Raw genomic sequence first — 15,821 nt, forward strand, 5'->3', positions numbered from 1 at the left:
CCAAAGAACTGAAGAGAGCAGAGACGTACTCATGACAGCGAAAATAGATCCAGAGGAAGCCAAGTGATGACTTTTACATAGCTAAAGATCTGGAGGAAAAAGTGGAGGCGGTGGGAGCTTTCCAGCAAGTGTACCAATTGAATGTTAGCATTCGCCCCAACCACGACCTGGAAAACAGAGCCCTACTTAATCACTTTTACCTTCGAAATGATATCACACATTGGCGATCTGAGAACCGTGGTTTCATGCGGTTCAATGACGATTCCTTGGCAAATGCCATAATCGACGAGCAAATGGGACCAAGTCCCTTGTTAGTGACGAAGGTTGAGCATCAGCTCATCTTCAACTCAATAAAAACTAAAAAGTTAGCAGGTGTCGATGGTATATCCAACGTTGTACTAAGACATTTACCGATTGAAGCAATTGACATTTACACCACACTCTTCAATAATGCACTGAATAATGCATATTATCCAGCGCATTGGAAGACCGCTGTGGTTCATCCTCTCCCGAAAAAGGGAAAGGACAACTCCAACCCGTCAAATCTTCGGTCGATAAGTCTTCTTCCGAGCATCAGCAAAGTTTTCGAAAAGATCATTAATAGGGCTCTAACTAAGTGGGCAGCGGACAACAAAATAATTCCGGATAAACAGTTCGGGTTCAAGGCGGGTCATGACACAATTCATGCTGCGTCTAAACTCGTTTCTGATATCCAATGGAATAAATCATAACGACAATGCACAGGTGCTGTTTTCTGGTTGATTTGGAAAAGGCCTTTGACACCGTATGGTTAGAGGGTCTTTACCTAAAACTGAGCAGACTTGGCATAAGCAAGCCATTGTTGTATATACTTTATGATATGCTTAACGGTAGAAAGTTTGTTATCAAAAGTGTCAATGTAACTTCTACCACAACATTCTCAATTAAAAATGGTCTTCAACAAAGAACGGTGAATTCGCCGATTCTCTTCAGCATTTACACCAGCGATTTGATAGGTAGTTATACAAAGGCAATTGCGTACGACGACGATCTAATTGCGTACAGAACGGCCCAAAAGGTTGAAGTTGTTAGAATTCTCTTGCAGCGTGATTTCGACAAGATTCAGCGATATTGCGACGACTAGAAACTAAAAATAAATGTCCAGAAGTCAGAGACAATTCTGTTCCGGACTCCGTTGGCTAGGGCCACGAGGGATACGTATAAGAATTGGCGCAAGATGGTCATCGTTGATCTTCACGGGCAGCCATTAGCGAGCAAATGTGTAGTGAAGTACCTCGGTATCTGGTTAGATCAGTATTTATATTTCGACAGACATATAAATGCTGCTCTGACCAGGGCCAGAGGAGCCTTCGCTCTGACGAAACGTCTGTTTTTTAGCAGTCGGCTTGACCCCAGAGTGAAGGTAATTTTCTACATGGCCCTCATACGGCCAATGATCGTTTATGGTTGTCCTGCGTGGTTCAACGTTGCCCCTTCCCAGATGGAGAAGTTTCGGGTGTTCGAGCGGCAGTGTTTACGACGCTGTACCGGCTTATATCGAACAGCCGAGTCTTCTTATGTGCATTACTATTCCAACGAGGTACTATACCAACTGGCTCGAATCAACAGAATTGATAATTTCGTGATAAAACTCGTTCGAGGTTACCTTGCAAGAGCTATATCTTCAACCAACAATTTAATTTTCGGGGCGTTCTATCCGAACGACGAGCATTTTGAAAGTACACGCTTGAGCGGCTTCATTCCACCAGATCATAAAATTGATCTATTGATGTTCTGTGATGTTTAATTTAGGGCTCCGTTTTGTCTCCAACGCTCTTTATTATTTTTATAAATGATATTTTGCTGAAATTTCTAACCCACTAAATTGTTTCGCTAATGACAATACTCTCAGCTTTTCACATTCGTTTTAAGATTTTCATTCTTGTTCTTTAGTTGTGGACGGTAGCGTATAATACGCTCATTTAATTCTGATATTGACAGCATTGTCGAATGGGATATAAAAACCGTGTCGAAAATACAATGCTGTCTTCTGACGTAAAAGCTCAAGCCTCCCCGAATGCCACTATCCCTGGGTGGTACTTGCATCGAGAAGGCTGAATAGATTTCTTTCTAAATATGTGCATCACAAATCACATGTTGTCGAGTGATCACATATTTGACAAAGCCAATAATGTTGGTAAATGTTTAGGTTTTCTGCAACGATGCACGAAGATTTCAACCCCTTCTGACCTGGCTAAAATATACGAAGCTTTAATTCCGCCAAAATACGAGTATAAGTAACGTACTTGAGTCTCTTGGATAAAATTAAAAAGGGAGCTTTAAAAATGATAGGAGATCATTATTTATTTTGAACACTGCCGCAGTTGTGTCGTTATTTTTAAAAGCAAAGCTGTAGTGCAATAGGGAGTTACATTCCTACCCTCAGATAACTCGACCGTAATATCCGTACTTCTACTAATGCTCATCAGTTAACCCTTGAGTCCGATTTCAAACGTACTGTTAAGTACTGTGATTCTTTCTTTAGCCGCACTACACGAATGTGAAATGCTTTACCAGATTCAATATTGACAGAAAATTCTCAAAAAATTCTAAAACCGGGTAAAATTTGTACTGTTAACAATTGCGTTAAAAACAATATAACGTTTTTCATAGTATTTAAATCACAGATAAAAAAATACAAAACTTCTTCAAACCTGATTTAGTATTTTGAATATCTCGAACAAAACTTTATGAACTCTTAAATGAATGTTATAATTTTTGAAGTTATATATAAATGACTAAATAAGAACACTCTTTTTATTTTGACGAAAATACCTTAGGCAATCAGACGAATAGCCATCTTTAAATAGAAATATCATTTTACTACAATTTCTGCTCAAATAAATTCTTATTAATATATTTTTGGCTTTTTGTTATTTAACTTTGGCCTTATCGTTTTAAGTTATACCTAGACATGATGTCAAAAAGGACATTAACCACCATATTGACATGATGTCCCTTTGTTTGTAATAAAATAATGTGTATGTATTGTTATTTGTTCAATGTCAGATTTTTCCATTTCTCTTATTTTACAAAAAAAGCATGACATCCCTAAAGAACACTTAGGCGTATACGTACTTTTTGTTTCTTATTATTGTTTTTCTAACAATAATTTTTTGTTTGTCAATGTACTCTAAATTGATTTATGTTGGACATCACTCTGCACCTACATCAAAGTGCAAATAAACTTCTGTAAACATAAATATACACACATACAAATTTTGTAAAAATAAACTAAGAAATAATATAAATCGAATTTTTTTCCTGAAACAATTCAAGAAAATGATGGACATGACGAAGGCAACATTTTCTGTTTGTATATAAATGTTCAGAGATTTTATGCATCTTTAAATTGAAAAGATTTTATTTTTGTGAGAAAAACTGAAGTGAGTAGAGTAGGAAAAGTACTTATATTCCCACCTTCAACATTTCCTTTTTGATTACTAAACAAACACAAAATTTTCAAAGAATTTAAGGCTTTAAGGAAGGTTGTTAGAAAACAAATTTCTCTTTTTATTCTTAAGACTGATTTTTGTTTGTGAATTTTAAGGGTATCTATAAGGACAAAATAATTGCCTCCTTAAATGTTTATGAAATCTTCTTAAGGAACGTAGAAGAAGGTATAAAATAGGCAAATGATGGATTTAAATTTAATCAAAAAATGTATATATTTATTTAATACAATCAATATCATAAGAATTTTCATTGAGAAAAGCCTTTACACCTTTATTTTCGCGTTCAATAATTTTAGAGGTTCTTAATAAGAATGTTTATAAAAATCGAACCCATAATTTAATCATAAAAATACTACAAAATGGTGATATAAGGGAAGACATAAAAGTATTCAAAATTCCATATTTTTTTTGAAATGCTTCTTAATGTTTACAACAATCGCCCACTCACTTTTATAAATTACTTATGAACCCGAAATAACCTCCTACCACACCATCAGTAGCTCAATTGTTGGCATTATTTGAGACAATAAATTGAATCGTTTGCAGCTGTTGCCTCAAATATTGCCATTGGAGACATCAGGACAATAAAAATGGAAATATCGTTCTGTTGATGAAAGGTGATTAATTATTGTTTTTTTCCATCACAATGTCACTACTAAGAGAATCAACTTTAATGGTTTCTTCGTGATTTTAAAACGAAAATTATATCATTTTGAACTTGAAGATTGGGGTATTCATGAAAATATGAAAAGTTAAATAAACTTAAATTCTTTAACTGAAAATCTTCTTAAATAGAAGAAGTATATTTTTTTTGAAAAATCTATTAGTTGAAAAAGAAATTCTCGCTTAAGCTTTGAATTGAATGACATTTTTAAAAAATGTTTGTCATTACTGAATATAACAAAATATATGTATATTCTTAATTAGCGTAATAAAAAATTTCTAGTTTTCAATAATTTAACTTTCCTAATCTTTCAAAGTTTTCTTATTTAGTCTGACGAATAGGAACCAATTTTAATTTCTACTGAAAATAAAATTTTAAATTTAATTGTTAAATACTTTTGAGTAGTTTGAATTGTTTTGTATAACAAAGTTATGAATTTCGCGAAAATCATTTAATTCAAATTTTCCTTAGAAAACTACTCTTTATGCACACAATTCAAAATTTAATTAACAAAAATATATATGCATTTGTGTATATTTTCAGAATCCTTTGTATTCTGGTGCGGCGGTGTGTGACCCGAAAAACCACAGCACAGAAAGTCACAACACTCTCCCAACCCATTGTAAACATCAATTAAAATGACAGACAACCCCTCAGCTCAAGTTCTTCCGCCATCAGTACCTCAGTTATCAACTCAATGGAATACCAAAGAGATTCCAATTAATGAAGTCACATCCTTCAACTATGACGATGAATATCAAGTATTCATTCTCAAACAACAACAACAATACAACAACTACAACAATAATTATAATAACAGCAGCAATAGCAACATTGAAATTGATGCCATCAACCGAATCCTGGAAATTAAGGACAAAAACCTTATTATTATGACAGCAAATATCAAAGAAAACAAAAGCCGTCGTCGTATAACTGCCACAACATCGTCATCAGAAGCACATCTCTATGAAAGCTTTGAAAATTAAATAATTGTTATTTACACCTCGCGCCCTATAAAGTATACAAATACGAAGAACAAAAAAAAATCAACCCCAAAGTACTCACTCAACTATTAAGCATTTGTCTTAATTTTGCATCAAAAGTCTACCCTCCTTCCCCATCATCAACAAAACCATTACAATATCCAACCCCCTCAGAAACCGCAACAACAACAGCGAAAGGAGGAGGAGTAGTAGGTGGAGGAAGGATACAAAATCATCCCCCTTGAAGAACATTGTACATAACGGGATTATCATAACGAATTCTCTAATTAGCAACCCCTAAATCCTGGCAATAAATCACGTTAAATCTAGGAAATTCATTTTTATTGTTTTTCTTTTCTTCCCATTTGTACATATACGCTATTTTGATTTTCAAGTTCCAACAAAAACAAAAAACAACCCCCCTTCTCCCCCAACCCCTAGAAAAAGGAAAACTATGATAACACGACTCTACACAACCGAAGAAGACCCCAATTTGTGTTCGATTATTTGGGGTGCAAACTTGTCGCGTGACGATGAGATTGATGTCAGTAGCATTAGTGAGGATGCGTCCGCAGCAAATGGGGTGAGTTTCAAACCAAAACAACAACAATATAAAAAGGAAGAAGAAAATAATTCACTTGCCGTTGTCAGGATCAACAACAAAAAAAGGAGAAAATTCCATTAACTTCTGTAACTTATGATTGGATTAGTTACAAAATTTAACTTTTATCCAGCGAGCGTGAGAGTTGACTTTATTTTGCAGCAAAATTCATTCATGGAATTTTCTTTACTTTAATATCCTAGATCCTGATGATGTGAAATTATTGCAAAACAATTCTAATTTTATTTTTTGTTGTCCTTGTGTTTCGTTTTTTTTTTTTTTTTTCATTTGTTTTTTGTTTCTTTTTTGTTTTGTGTTTTTTAGATGCAAATCCAAGAGGATCCTAGAACAGACGCCTTGCGAGAATTATCATATGGAATCGTTTTGCCCATTATCTGTGCGCTGGGGATTATTGGTAATGTCCTCAATCTTATCGTCCTAACAAGAAGAAATATGCGGGGAACAGCATACATTTATATGCGAGGTGAGTGTTTGTTGTTATTTTGTGTACACTTACATAGACGTACATAGTACAAAAATTAAGGACGTTATTTTAAAGTGATGAAATTCTCATGAGGCGAACCTTTATTTGTGTGAATAAACAGTTTATTTAAGATAATGTTAATGTATAGAAATTCTATCACGATAAACTAGAATTGTGAGAGGATAATGCTCAAAACTACACAATCCCTTTCGGACAAAACAAGGACCGAGTTATTGGCAAACTATTTGTATAGAAAGTTTTTTTTTTCATAAAACTGGTTATGTTTTTATACTTTTTATTTAAAAAATTAGAATTCAAGTGTTATTCAGATAGTTTGATTTTTCTTAAATGAGAGTCGCATTTAAGGCTATCTTAATAAATAGTTATTTTTCCATGAAATTCGCGTTGGTTTCAAATTGAAATGTTTATAGTATTCTTACTTGGTCCACAAAATTTTAATGAATGGCTGATTCATTTATGCTAAACAGATTTTTAGACTATGAAAGAAGTTTTTGTTTTTCAACGAATCCATCGTCTAAGAAAGCTTACAACCAAGTTTTGTTTTTACTTTCCCAAAGAATCCGTCGTCAAAGAAAGCTTTCCACCTTTATTGTGAACTATTTTCGGTTTAAATTAAGTATTACAAACACCATTTTTGAGCTTTAATTTTTTGTAAAGAGGCATTTTTCACACAAAATCAAAATTATAAGCTGAGATTAAAACTAAGAATGTTAATGTGGCAGACAAAAACATTAATTTTGCCGACCAGTGATTGTTGCAATAAGTCAAATTTTATCATTTAAGAAAATAAAGAAACTAGCTATGCAATTAATTACAAAATAAAGCTCTATCAGTTTTTGTTTTCATTTATTTAAAAAAATCATTAGTGAGTTGCAGGTCATATTTTCCAGCTGGTTTTAATATAACTGTCATATAATATTCATCTCACCTCATATAACTGCAAAAATATTTTTTCTTTGAAATGTCTAATCTTTTAACAAATTAATCAGCATAATATTAACTCCAAAAATAGGACAGGGTGATCAAAAAAAAAATTCAGCAAAACAGGTGTGGACCACATTTAATAAAAATAAATTGTGTTGCGCAACAGTCCTTAGAGAACTAGTGACTTACAACTCGCAACCATTCCTGTGTGCGAGTAATGTTGTCAGGATTGGAGGGGACCTACAGTTTATATGCCAAACAAACGGCTTATTTGAGAAAGCACTTTTTCATGAAAAGAGTTACTCTTGGAGAATTTGTCAATTCCTCGCAAGAGGCAATACCTGTGAAAAGACTTAAGACGGCATAGGCAGGGATCGAACCCAAGACCTCTGGCATGACAGTCCAACGCACTAAGCATCATGCCACGTGGACCACTTCTATTCTCCCCATTATTAAATATCGTTTTAAGTAATTCATCTAAAGTTAGAAATACCATTTTTATAACTAGTTCTAAAAATCCATCTACATGATTTAGATTAGATTATAAGTTCAGCTAACGCATTTAAGAGAAAAAGTACTTTTTTGTGGTAACTTTATTTTTTTCTACTTTCAATTAATTTCAAAAACTGGCTGAGTTGATCAACATAAATATCTTATAAATTTTTATTTTGTTAATTTGATAAAGGCATTAACACCAAGCAGCCACAAGACGTTAAGAGACGCTTCAAACAAAGTTAAGAACTTCAAAGTAAAGCTATAAATAATTTCCGGCTTACTATCTCTCATTCCTAAGTGAAACTCTTATTTTGCTATACTATCTGTTTCATTTTCTTTTTCAAAATACCTTAATTAAAAATCAAACCATGAGTAGCAAGCCCTCTTTACATATTCTAATGTAATTAGAGGAAAAACAAATTTCAAAGGGTCTAAAAATAGGACCATTTATTTTCAAACGCGCACTATTTGACTTTTGACATTTGAAAAGTAAAAACTTTGCCATTATTATAAATGGAATGATACTTGGTTTAAAAATGCATTTAAATTAATAAAATTTATCAGAAAAATTGCATTTTAACAATATTGATATTTTATGTGTTCAGTTATTCACATATTATTTTTTACTAGATGTAAAAAATAAATAAATAAGATGGAGAAAAAAGTTCGTTGAGAACTAAAAAAGGTGTAATGTTGTCATTGATCGAAAAATATATACAACATTTTTAAAATGATGTCCAAAGGCCGAAAATGTCTGTATTCACCTTTGTTCAGATATTAATCCAATTTTAAAAAAAAGCTTACTTCATATGTATGTTCGTACGTTTGGGATGCCTTGTCATGTCAGCCAGATTTCAAGAACCACAAATAGTAACATCAGGGTATTGGAGATAAGACTTTCAATAAAATCCAAAGTTTCATTTTGTGCAAGTGGTTGAATTTATACCGAAAAAAATAAAGTGGAAATCTTTATTTAAATAAATAGTACGGTCCAAATAATTTAATGTTTAAAGATATTTCATGCCATTTTGACCTTGACTGCGCTTTAAACTTTAAATGGTCCATCCCCTGATCCAATTTTGGCATACTCTTTCTAAAATTACAGTCGGTATCTTACGAATAAATGCTAGAATGTTGTGTTCTAATGCACACATTGAAGCGGGCTTGTCTGTGACATGATCTTTAATATAGCCCCACAAAAAATAGTCTGAAGACAATAAATCACACGATCTAGGTCCCGAACGTGAAATAAAATGTTTACCGAACACTCCTCTCAATAAGTCCATTGTTGCGTGTGCTGTGTCGCATGTAGCACCGTCTTGTTAAAACCACACGTCATGCAAGCCAAGTTCTTGAATTTTGGGCAAAAAAAAATTGTATATCCTCTCAAGGTAGCGCTCACTATTGACAGGTACGTAACGATTTGCATCATTTTTGGAAAAGTACGGTCCAATGATGCCACCAGCCCATAAAGCGCACCAAACTGTGACTTTTCTGAATGCATTGGTAGCTCTTGCAATACTTCTGGCTGATATTCACTCCAAAATCTATAATTCTGCTTATTTACGTACCTATTGAGACAAAAATGAGCTTCATCGCTGAACACAATTTTTTCGCGATAACCTTTCTTAACAGAGCACGCATTTTGATAATAAAATTCAATAATTTTCAAGCATTGGTTATTTGTAAGACGAATCATAGTTAATTATAGACTAAACTGAAGATGTTTGACAGTGAAACAAAACAACAAACGTGCGTAAGCTGTTTAAACCAGTATTGCCAAAAAGATAATACCTAAAAAAAGATCCTTTATAAACTGTAGGAGTCAACTTCTAAACAAGCTTTGTTTTATGTGACTCAAGTTTTTTATAATTAGCAAAATGAAGAAGTTAAAAAACTACTGAGGTTTTTTTCTGAAACGAGTGTTTAAACTTCCCTTTAGATCCCGACAATGCGCTTTTTGTAAGAAAGCCACTACCTATAAAACCAAAATAATAGCTCAAAAATTCTAGTTTCTATTGTTTTTTTTCTCACTATATCTAGCCCTTTAATTATTATCATAATTATTAGTGTCTGATAATCTTCTTCTATATAAAAATGAATCGCAAAATGTGTTGGCTACCGCATAACTCAAGAAACTCCTGAACCAATTTCGCCAATTCTTTTTTTTAAATATTCGTTGTCCAAGGATGGTTTTAACGGTTTGAACAATTATTGCAGAAAAAACCATAAAAACAGCCCTTTTCTTTTTTTACAAATGTTTTCTAGCTAAAACGAAGTGGGCTAAAGAATTTGATTTCGAGTCATATCAAATAAAAACAAAAAAAAGTTTTGATGTCGATTTGCTGTTGTTTTTCTTGGATCTTCTGTTATCCTACCTACTGAGTTTTCTTTCTTCAACTGATAATCAGCTGAAACAAATGCGTGCATCGTGTTTTGTGCAGAGTGTTAGTGTTTGTTTAGTAAGTGTTTAGTGACAAAGTAATTTATATTTGATATGCCTCTTATAAGACGAAGGAATTTAGTTAGAAGAACCCGAGCTGCTACAAAACAAACTAATAACCGATCGAATCTTACTGCACAAGAACGTAAAGATCAAATTGAACGTGAAAGAGTTCGGATATCACAAACGCGTGAAACGCGGGCGCGATATTCAACAATTGATCGCTCAAGTTTGAATCGAGTTGCTTTCAGTTACGATTACGAATTACGAGAAAAATTGGATGATCTCAACACTTCGAAGAATTCATTCAAACAAATCTTCTACTGTTGAATGAACAACAGAAGTATGTATTTGATACTCTTATGAAAGTGACAAATAATAGAACTGGAGGTATTTGCTTCTTAGATGCACCTGGTGGAACAGGAACAACTTTTTTGACTTCAATAATATTAGCAACAATTCGCTCACAAAATAAAATTGCATTTCCGTCGGGAATCGCAGCAACTTTGCTTGAAGGTGGTCGAACAGAGCATTCAACACTAAAATTGCCATTAAATATGCAAAGCAATAAAACTCCAACCTGTAACATTTCAAAGAACTCTGCAATGGCAAAGGTTTTGCAGCAATGTAAATTGATTGTTTGGGATGAATGTACGATGGCATATAAAAAATCTTTGGAGGCATTTTACAGAACTTTAAAAGATCTGCGAAGCAATAATATCATATTTGGTGGTGCAATAATTTTATTAGCAGGAGATTTTCGTCAAACATTGCCAGTGATTCCACTATCAACGCCAGCTGATGAAATCAGTGCATGTCTAGAGTCTTCAATTTGTGGAAGCATGTCAAAGTGCTTCATTTAGCAAGAATATGCGTGTCGAGTTGCAAAATGACCAATCTGGAAACATCTTCTCTTAACAACTCCTTGACATTGGTAATGGCAAATTTCCTACAGAATGTTGACTGGATGGATTAACTTTCCTCGAAGTTTTTGTCAATTAACACAATCAAAAGACGAACTTATTCAGAAGGTGTTTCCAGATGTTTCTCAAAAGTACAGAAACCATGATTGGTTGGGCGAACGATCAATATAGGCGTCAGAAAACATTGATGTAAATGAATTGTTTCAAAATTCAAGAACAAATACAGGCCAACCGAAGATATATAAATGAATTGATTCGGCTACTAACCAAGATGATGTAGTCAATTATCCAGCGGAATTTTTAAACTCGCTGGATTTTCCAATTAAAGGTTGGATCAATATATAGTGTTGCGAAATATAAACTAACCGCGTCTTTGCAACGGCACAACTATACTCAAAGGAAAGTATAAAGGAGAAGATGTTCTTATACAGCGCATCCCAATTATTCCAAGTGATGTGCCATTTGAGTTTAAACGACTACAATTTCCAGTGCGACTTGCTTATGCTATGACCATAAACAAGTCCCAGGGACAATCATTAAGTGTTTGTGGTATTAATCTAGAAAACCCATGTTTCTCACATGTTCAATTGTATGTTGCCTGTTCCCGTGTTGGAAAACCATCAGATGTGTTTGTCTATGCGCCAAGTAGTCAAACAAAAAACATCGTATATCACAAAGCACTATAATGATAATTAAACTGATTTCAGTTAATAATTAAGATTCACATGATTAACAATAAACCGATTACTTACTTTTAAATAGTTATATTTTTTATTCACAACGCCCAGTGTGATGGTTCTGTTTAAAAGAATGTTAAGCCACGACTATAAAATACGTGGGAACAAAAACTGCCACCTTACAAATCTTTATGACAGAACGAAGTCTGTCGGGTTCGCTAGTTATATTTATAATTTTTTTTTGTTTCCTTTGAAATTTGTATTATTATATAAAGTTTTCGAATTATTATTTACTTGACATCTGAGGTGATGGCCTTCAAAATTTAATAACGCTAACAATCTTATCTAAAATCAAAAAGAATTTACATGCAGTTTTTCTTATACATTCTTAGAAAACTCCAATTAACAGTTTTTTTTATGAACAAACTAGTATAACACATAACTCTTATTAAGTCTAAAGTCCCTAATATCTCAACAAAAGAAACATAAACTTAAATTATTGATTAAATACTTTTCGTACACTTAAATGGAATTTTCTTTATTACGAACAAAAAAAAATATTTGAAAGGCCAATAATGGGAAGTTATCAGTGCCGGTCCTATCCTAGCATCTTTTTTATTTTAAAATCAAACATTTATGTATGTATATATACACAACAAATTGAAATTGAATAAAATGTCTTTGAAGTATAGTGTGTAAATTTCAAAAAAAAATGTATGTTCATTAAATATTGAAATTGCCCTCGATACTTGTTCATTTAGACCGTACTTTCTTTTATGTGAGCACTGAAAAGGAACTGCCTCTATAGGGGCCATACATAAAAGAGAGGACTTTAATGTGAAAACATATAAACGAAAATGGTATAAGATTTAAAAATCTTTTTTTTTTGGGCATTGCATAAGGTTTCCTAAAAATGTACATCGCACTTCGTAAAATGCCATTTTCCAAACAAATCTTTTTTGTTAGCCAATCGTTAACATTTTGGATGCTGAAAGAATGAATTTGAAAAGTGTCGTATTTACGACTTATATAGTGTGTAAAATGTATAAGGAAAAAATCCAAACCAAGTTAATGATGATGTCCATTAATATCAAACCACGTGTCACATAAAATGTTTGTATGAACAAATTATAATAGCTCAACACTTTTCTTAAATTTTGGCATAACAGAGCCGCTATCAATTCAGTACTTACTTCACTCTTTAGGTAACAAAAATGATGCATATTAACGTCTATTAAATTCCGATTTGAATATTTATTTTTCAATAAAACTTATCCCTTTTCGCCTAAGGATGTAATATTTTATTTTAATTATGTTTTCACATTTACAAAAATCCTAAATCAAATAATAAAACTATGTACTGTACATAATGAATGTCCCTTAACACAAATTCACCACCCATTAGCTATTATATCATTATCCCACTTTAACGCATCACAATGTAATACGTGCCATTTATTGTTATTTTATTACAAACTAAATTGCCTCGTGTAGATGAGGCTTTTTCTTTGTTTTCATTTAGAGCACCATTATATTCATCTATATGGAATCCTTCATACAAAGGACATCCTCCTCCTTGGAGAGCGCACAGAAAAAAAATTATTATTAACATGTGTCACAACCAAATATTTTCTAGATTCACTGATGCTCATCAATCTTAGAGGAAACAACAACAAAAACAACAACAACGACGATACTATAAGGAAAATAAAAATCGATAAAACTGTCAGCATAAGTTTGAGGTCAATTTTACCCTAACCTACCATTACCTACTTTATACTAGGCCTCAAGAGAGGGATACCTTTTTGTGTGTTTCCCATTAGAAATAATACAAATTTTCTCAATGCCTCATCATATACTCTATACACAGTGCGGAGGCAGGACTCTGAGGCAGGTCAAACTGAAAATCATGTATAGCAAAGCAAGGAATAGAGAATCCTGGGTAATAAATTTTCTACAGGGAATCAAGATTTACTATGACAAGCATTTCTATGATTATGGCAACTCGAACAAGAACAACTGGCAACAAATCCCATAGCGCGTTTTTGTGTTTAATAATAGTAAAAAATTCAAAGATCCTGATTTTGAATTGCCAAGGACGAAATAGATTGAAATTATTATCAAGAACGAAGAGATAAGCAAAAAGTCTCACAAACTCAAGGGCTTATTATAGGTTTTTTTCTTCTTCTTGTTGTGTTTTGTGTTTTTTGAATAAATTGGTTTTTCAATTCCAAATCAATTTTTATCAAGTTGTAAAATTGTTGGGCAAAAACAATGCAAATAAATTGGTTTTCTTAAAATTTATAAGAAACAAAATAAAATAACAGGAAAAGGGAGGCTTTTTTTATAATCCCAACAGACTTAATAAACTACTCAGGAAGAAATTGGATTAATTCAACGGAATGGTAGGGTGGGAAGAATTTAATTATAACATGACGTGAAATTTTGCATAACGAATACAAAAATTGTGTTGAAAATTGGTTAGGATATTTAAAGTTTAGAATAGAGAAAAGTGCTAAAAAACTACATGAAACAAACCACAATATTTTTATTCAATATTCAATAAAAATATTTAGAGAAAACAAAATTATCCCATATAATTTTGATATTCAAAACAAGTACTTTTGAACATAAATAATTTTACATTGGTTTATTTGTAATAAATTGATATTTCAAAGGAAAAAGTTATGCAACTAACAATTAACAAAAATACAAGCCTATTATGGCCCCAGTGCTAAGGTTGCACCACCATGATTTTTTTTTCATAAAATTTGGCATTATCAATGCATGTTATTTGCCGTTGCATATCTTCGAGAGCTTCACAAATTTTATATTTATAATGTCGAACATCAGCTGTGGAGCATCGGAATAGACCTTTGCTTCCAACTGGCCTAAAGAATAAATTTCACATAAATAGGTTGGTATTTTTCACATTTAGAAAATTAAAAGATAACAACATAAAATATGTGGGGGCTTCAATAGATCAAACCTCTTATTAAAATCCATACAATTACTTAAAAAACGTGTTTAATATTTATCGCATTAGGTCTTAAAGTTTTACTTTTTTATTTGATTCTTAAAAAAATTTTGGTGTGAAAATCGCAACGGTATAGTGAGAATTGTTTAAGCATTCATTGTTTAAACTCCAAGGAGGAAGATATTGTAGTCAGTACAATTTGCCGAATTGAAAATTAAGACACTTATCAACGTTTCAAGATACGATATTTGAAGAGAGATATCTTCATTGGACATATCTCAAAAACCAAATAAAGAAAGATAAAAAGATACAGAAATACTTTACAAAAAGTTCAGTTGGTGTTTTTTTTTGTAGGAATTGGTTTCTGAAAAACCTTTATTATTCAAAATTTTGATTTTGAAAATCATTAAATCGTTTTTTTTTTTTAATGAATTTCAATTTATGTTTAAAAATATTTTTGGTACGCAGTTGTTCTTACTTACTTACTTAAAGTGGTGCTACAGTTCTGTGTGAACTAGGGCCTCAATCAACAAACTTCTCCATCTAACTCGGTCCCTAGTTAGATGTCTCCAGTTTGGGTGAGGTCAGCTTCCACTTTTGCGCGCCACCTGATCCGCGGTCATCCTCTACTGCACTGTCCTGTGGGTGTGGATTCGAAGACTTTCCGAGCCGGAGCATTGGTTTCCATGCGCTCTACGTGCCCCAACCATCTTAGTCGTTGGACTTTTACCCTTCTGGCTAAGTCTACGTCGCTGTACAGCCCGTACAGCTCGTCGTTCCATCTTCTCCTCCTTCGATGTATACGGGACCGTAGATCACACGAAGAACTTTTCTCTCAAAGTGACCCAAGGTGCTTTCATCCGGTTTTGTCATTGTCCATTCTTCTGCACTGTATTACGGGGATGATAAGGGTCTTATATAGCAACACTTTGGTCCCTCGGGAGAGGACTTTACCACTCAATTGCTTTCTTAGTCCAAAGAAACAGCGGTTAGCAAGAGTTATTCTGCGTTTGATCTCAGAGATGGTGTTATTTTCTGCGTTTACAGCGGAGCCTAGGTAGACGAAGTCCTTGACTTCCTCAAAGTTACGTCTGTCTATGGTGACGTTTTGACCGAGACGTCGGTGTTGTATGTC

The 15,821-nt window shown here is 33.1% G+C and overlaps 1 protein-coding gene across 1 annotated transcript in view; it reads left to right on the plus strand.

The window, feature by feature from the left end:
- Nucleotides 1-15,821, plus strand: part of LOC129948185 (probable G-protein coupled receptor B0563.6) — a 52,100-nt gene that overhangs the window by 16,755 nt on the left and 19,524 nt on the right. The window contains exons 2-3 of the mRNA XM_056059064.1: nucleotides 4,702-5,724; nucleotides 6,067-6,226. Of these exons, the coding sequence (XP_055915039.1) occupies nucleotides 5,596-5,724; nucleotides 6,067-6,226 (289 nt within the window). The 5' untranslated portion in view covers nucleotides 4,702-5,595. The remainder of the gene's footprint in view (nucleotides 1-4,701; nucleotides 5,725-6,066; nucleotides 6,227-15,821) is intronic.

Source organism: Eupeodes corollae, chromosome 2, assembly GCF_945859685.1.
Source record: "Eupeodes corollae chromosome 2, idEupCoro1.1, whole genome shotgun sequence".
NCBI lineage: Eukaryota > Metazoa > Arthropoda > Insecta > Diptera > Syrphidae > Eupeodes > Eupeodes corollae.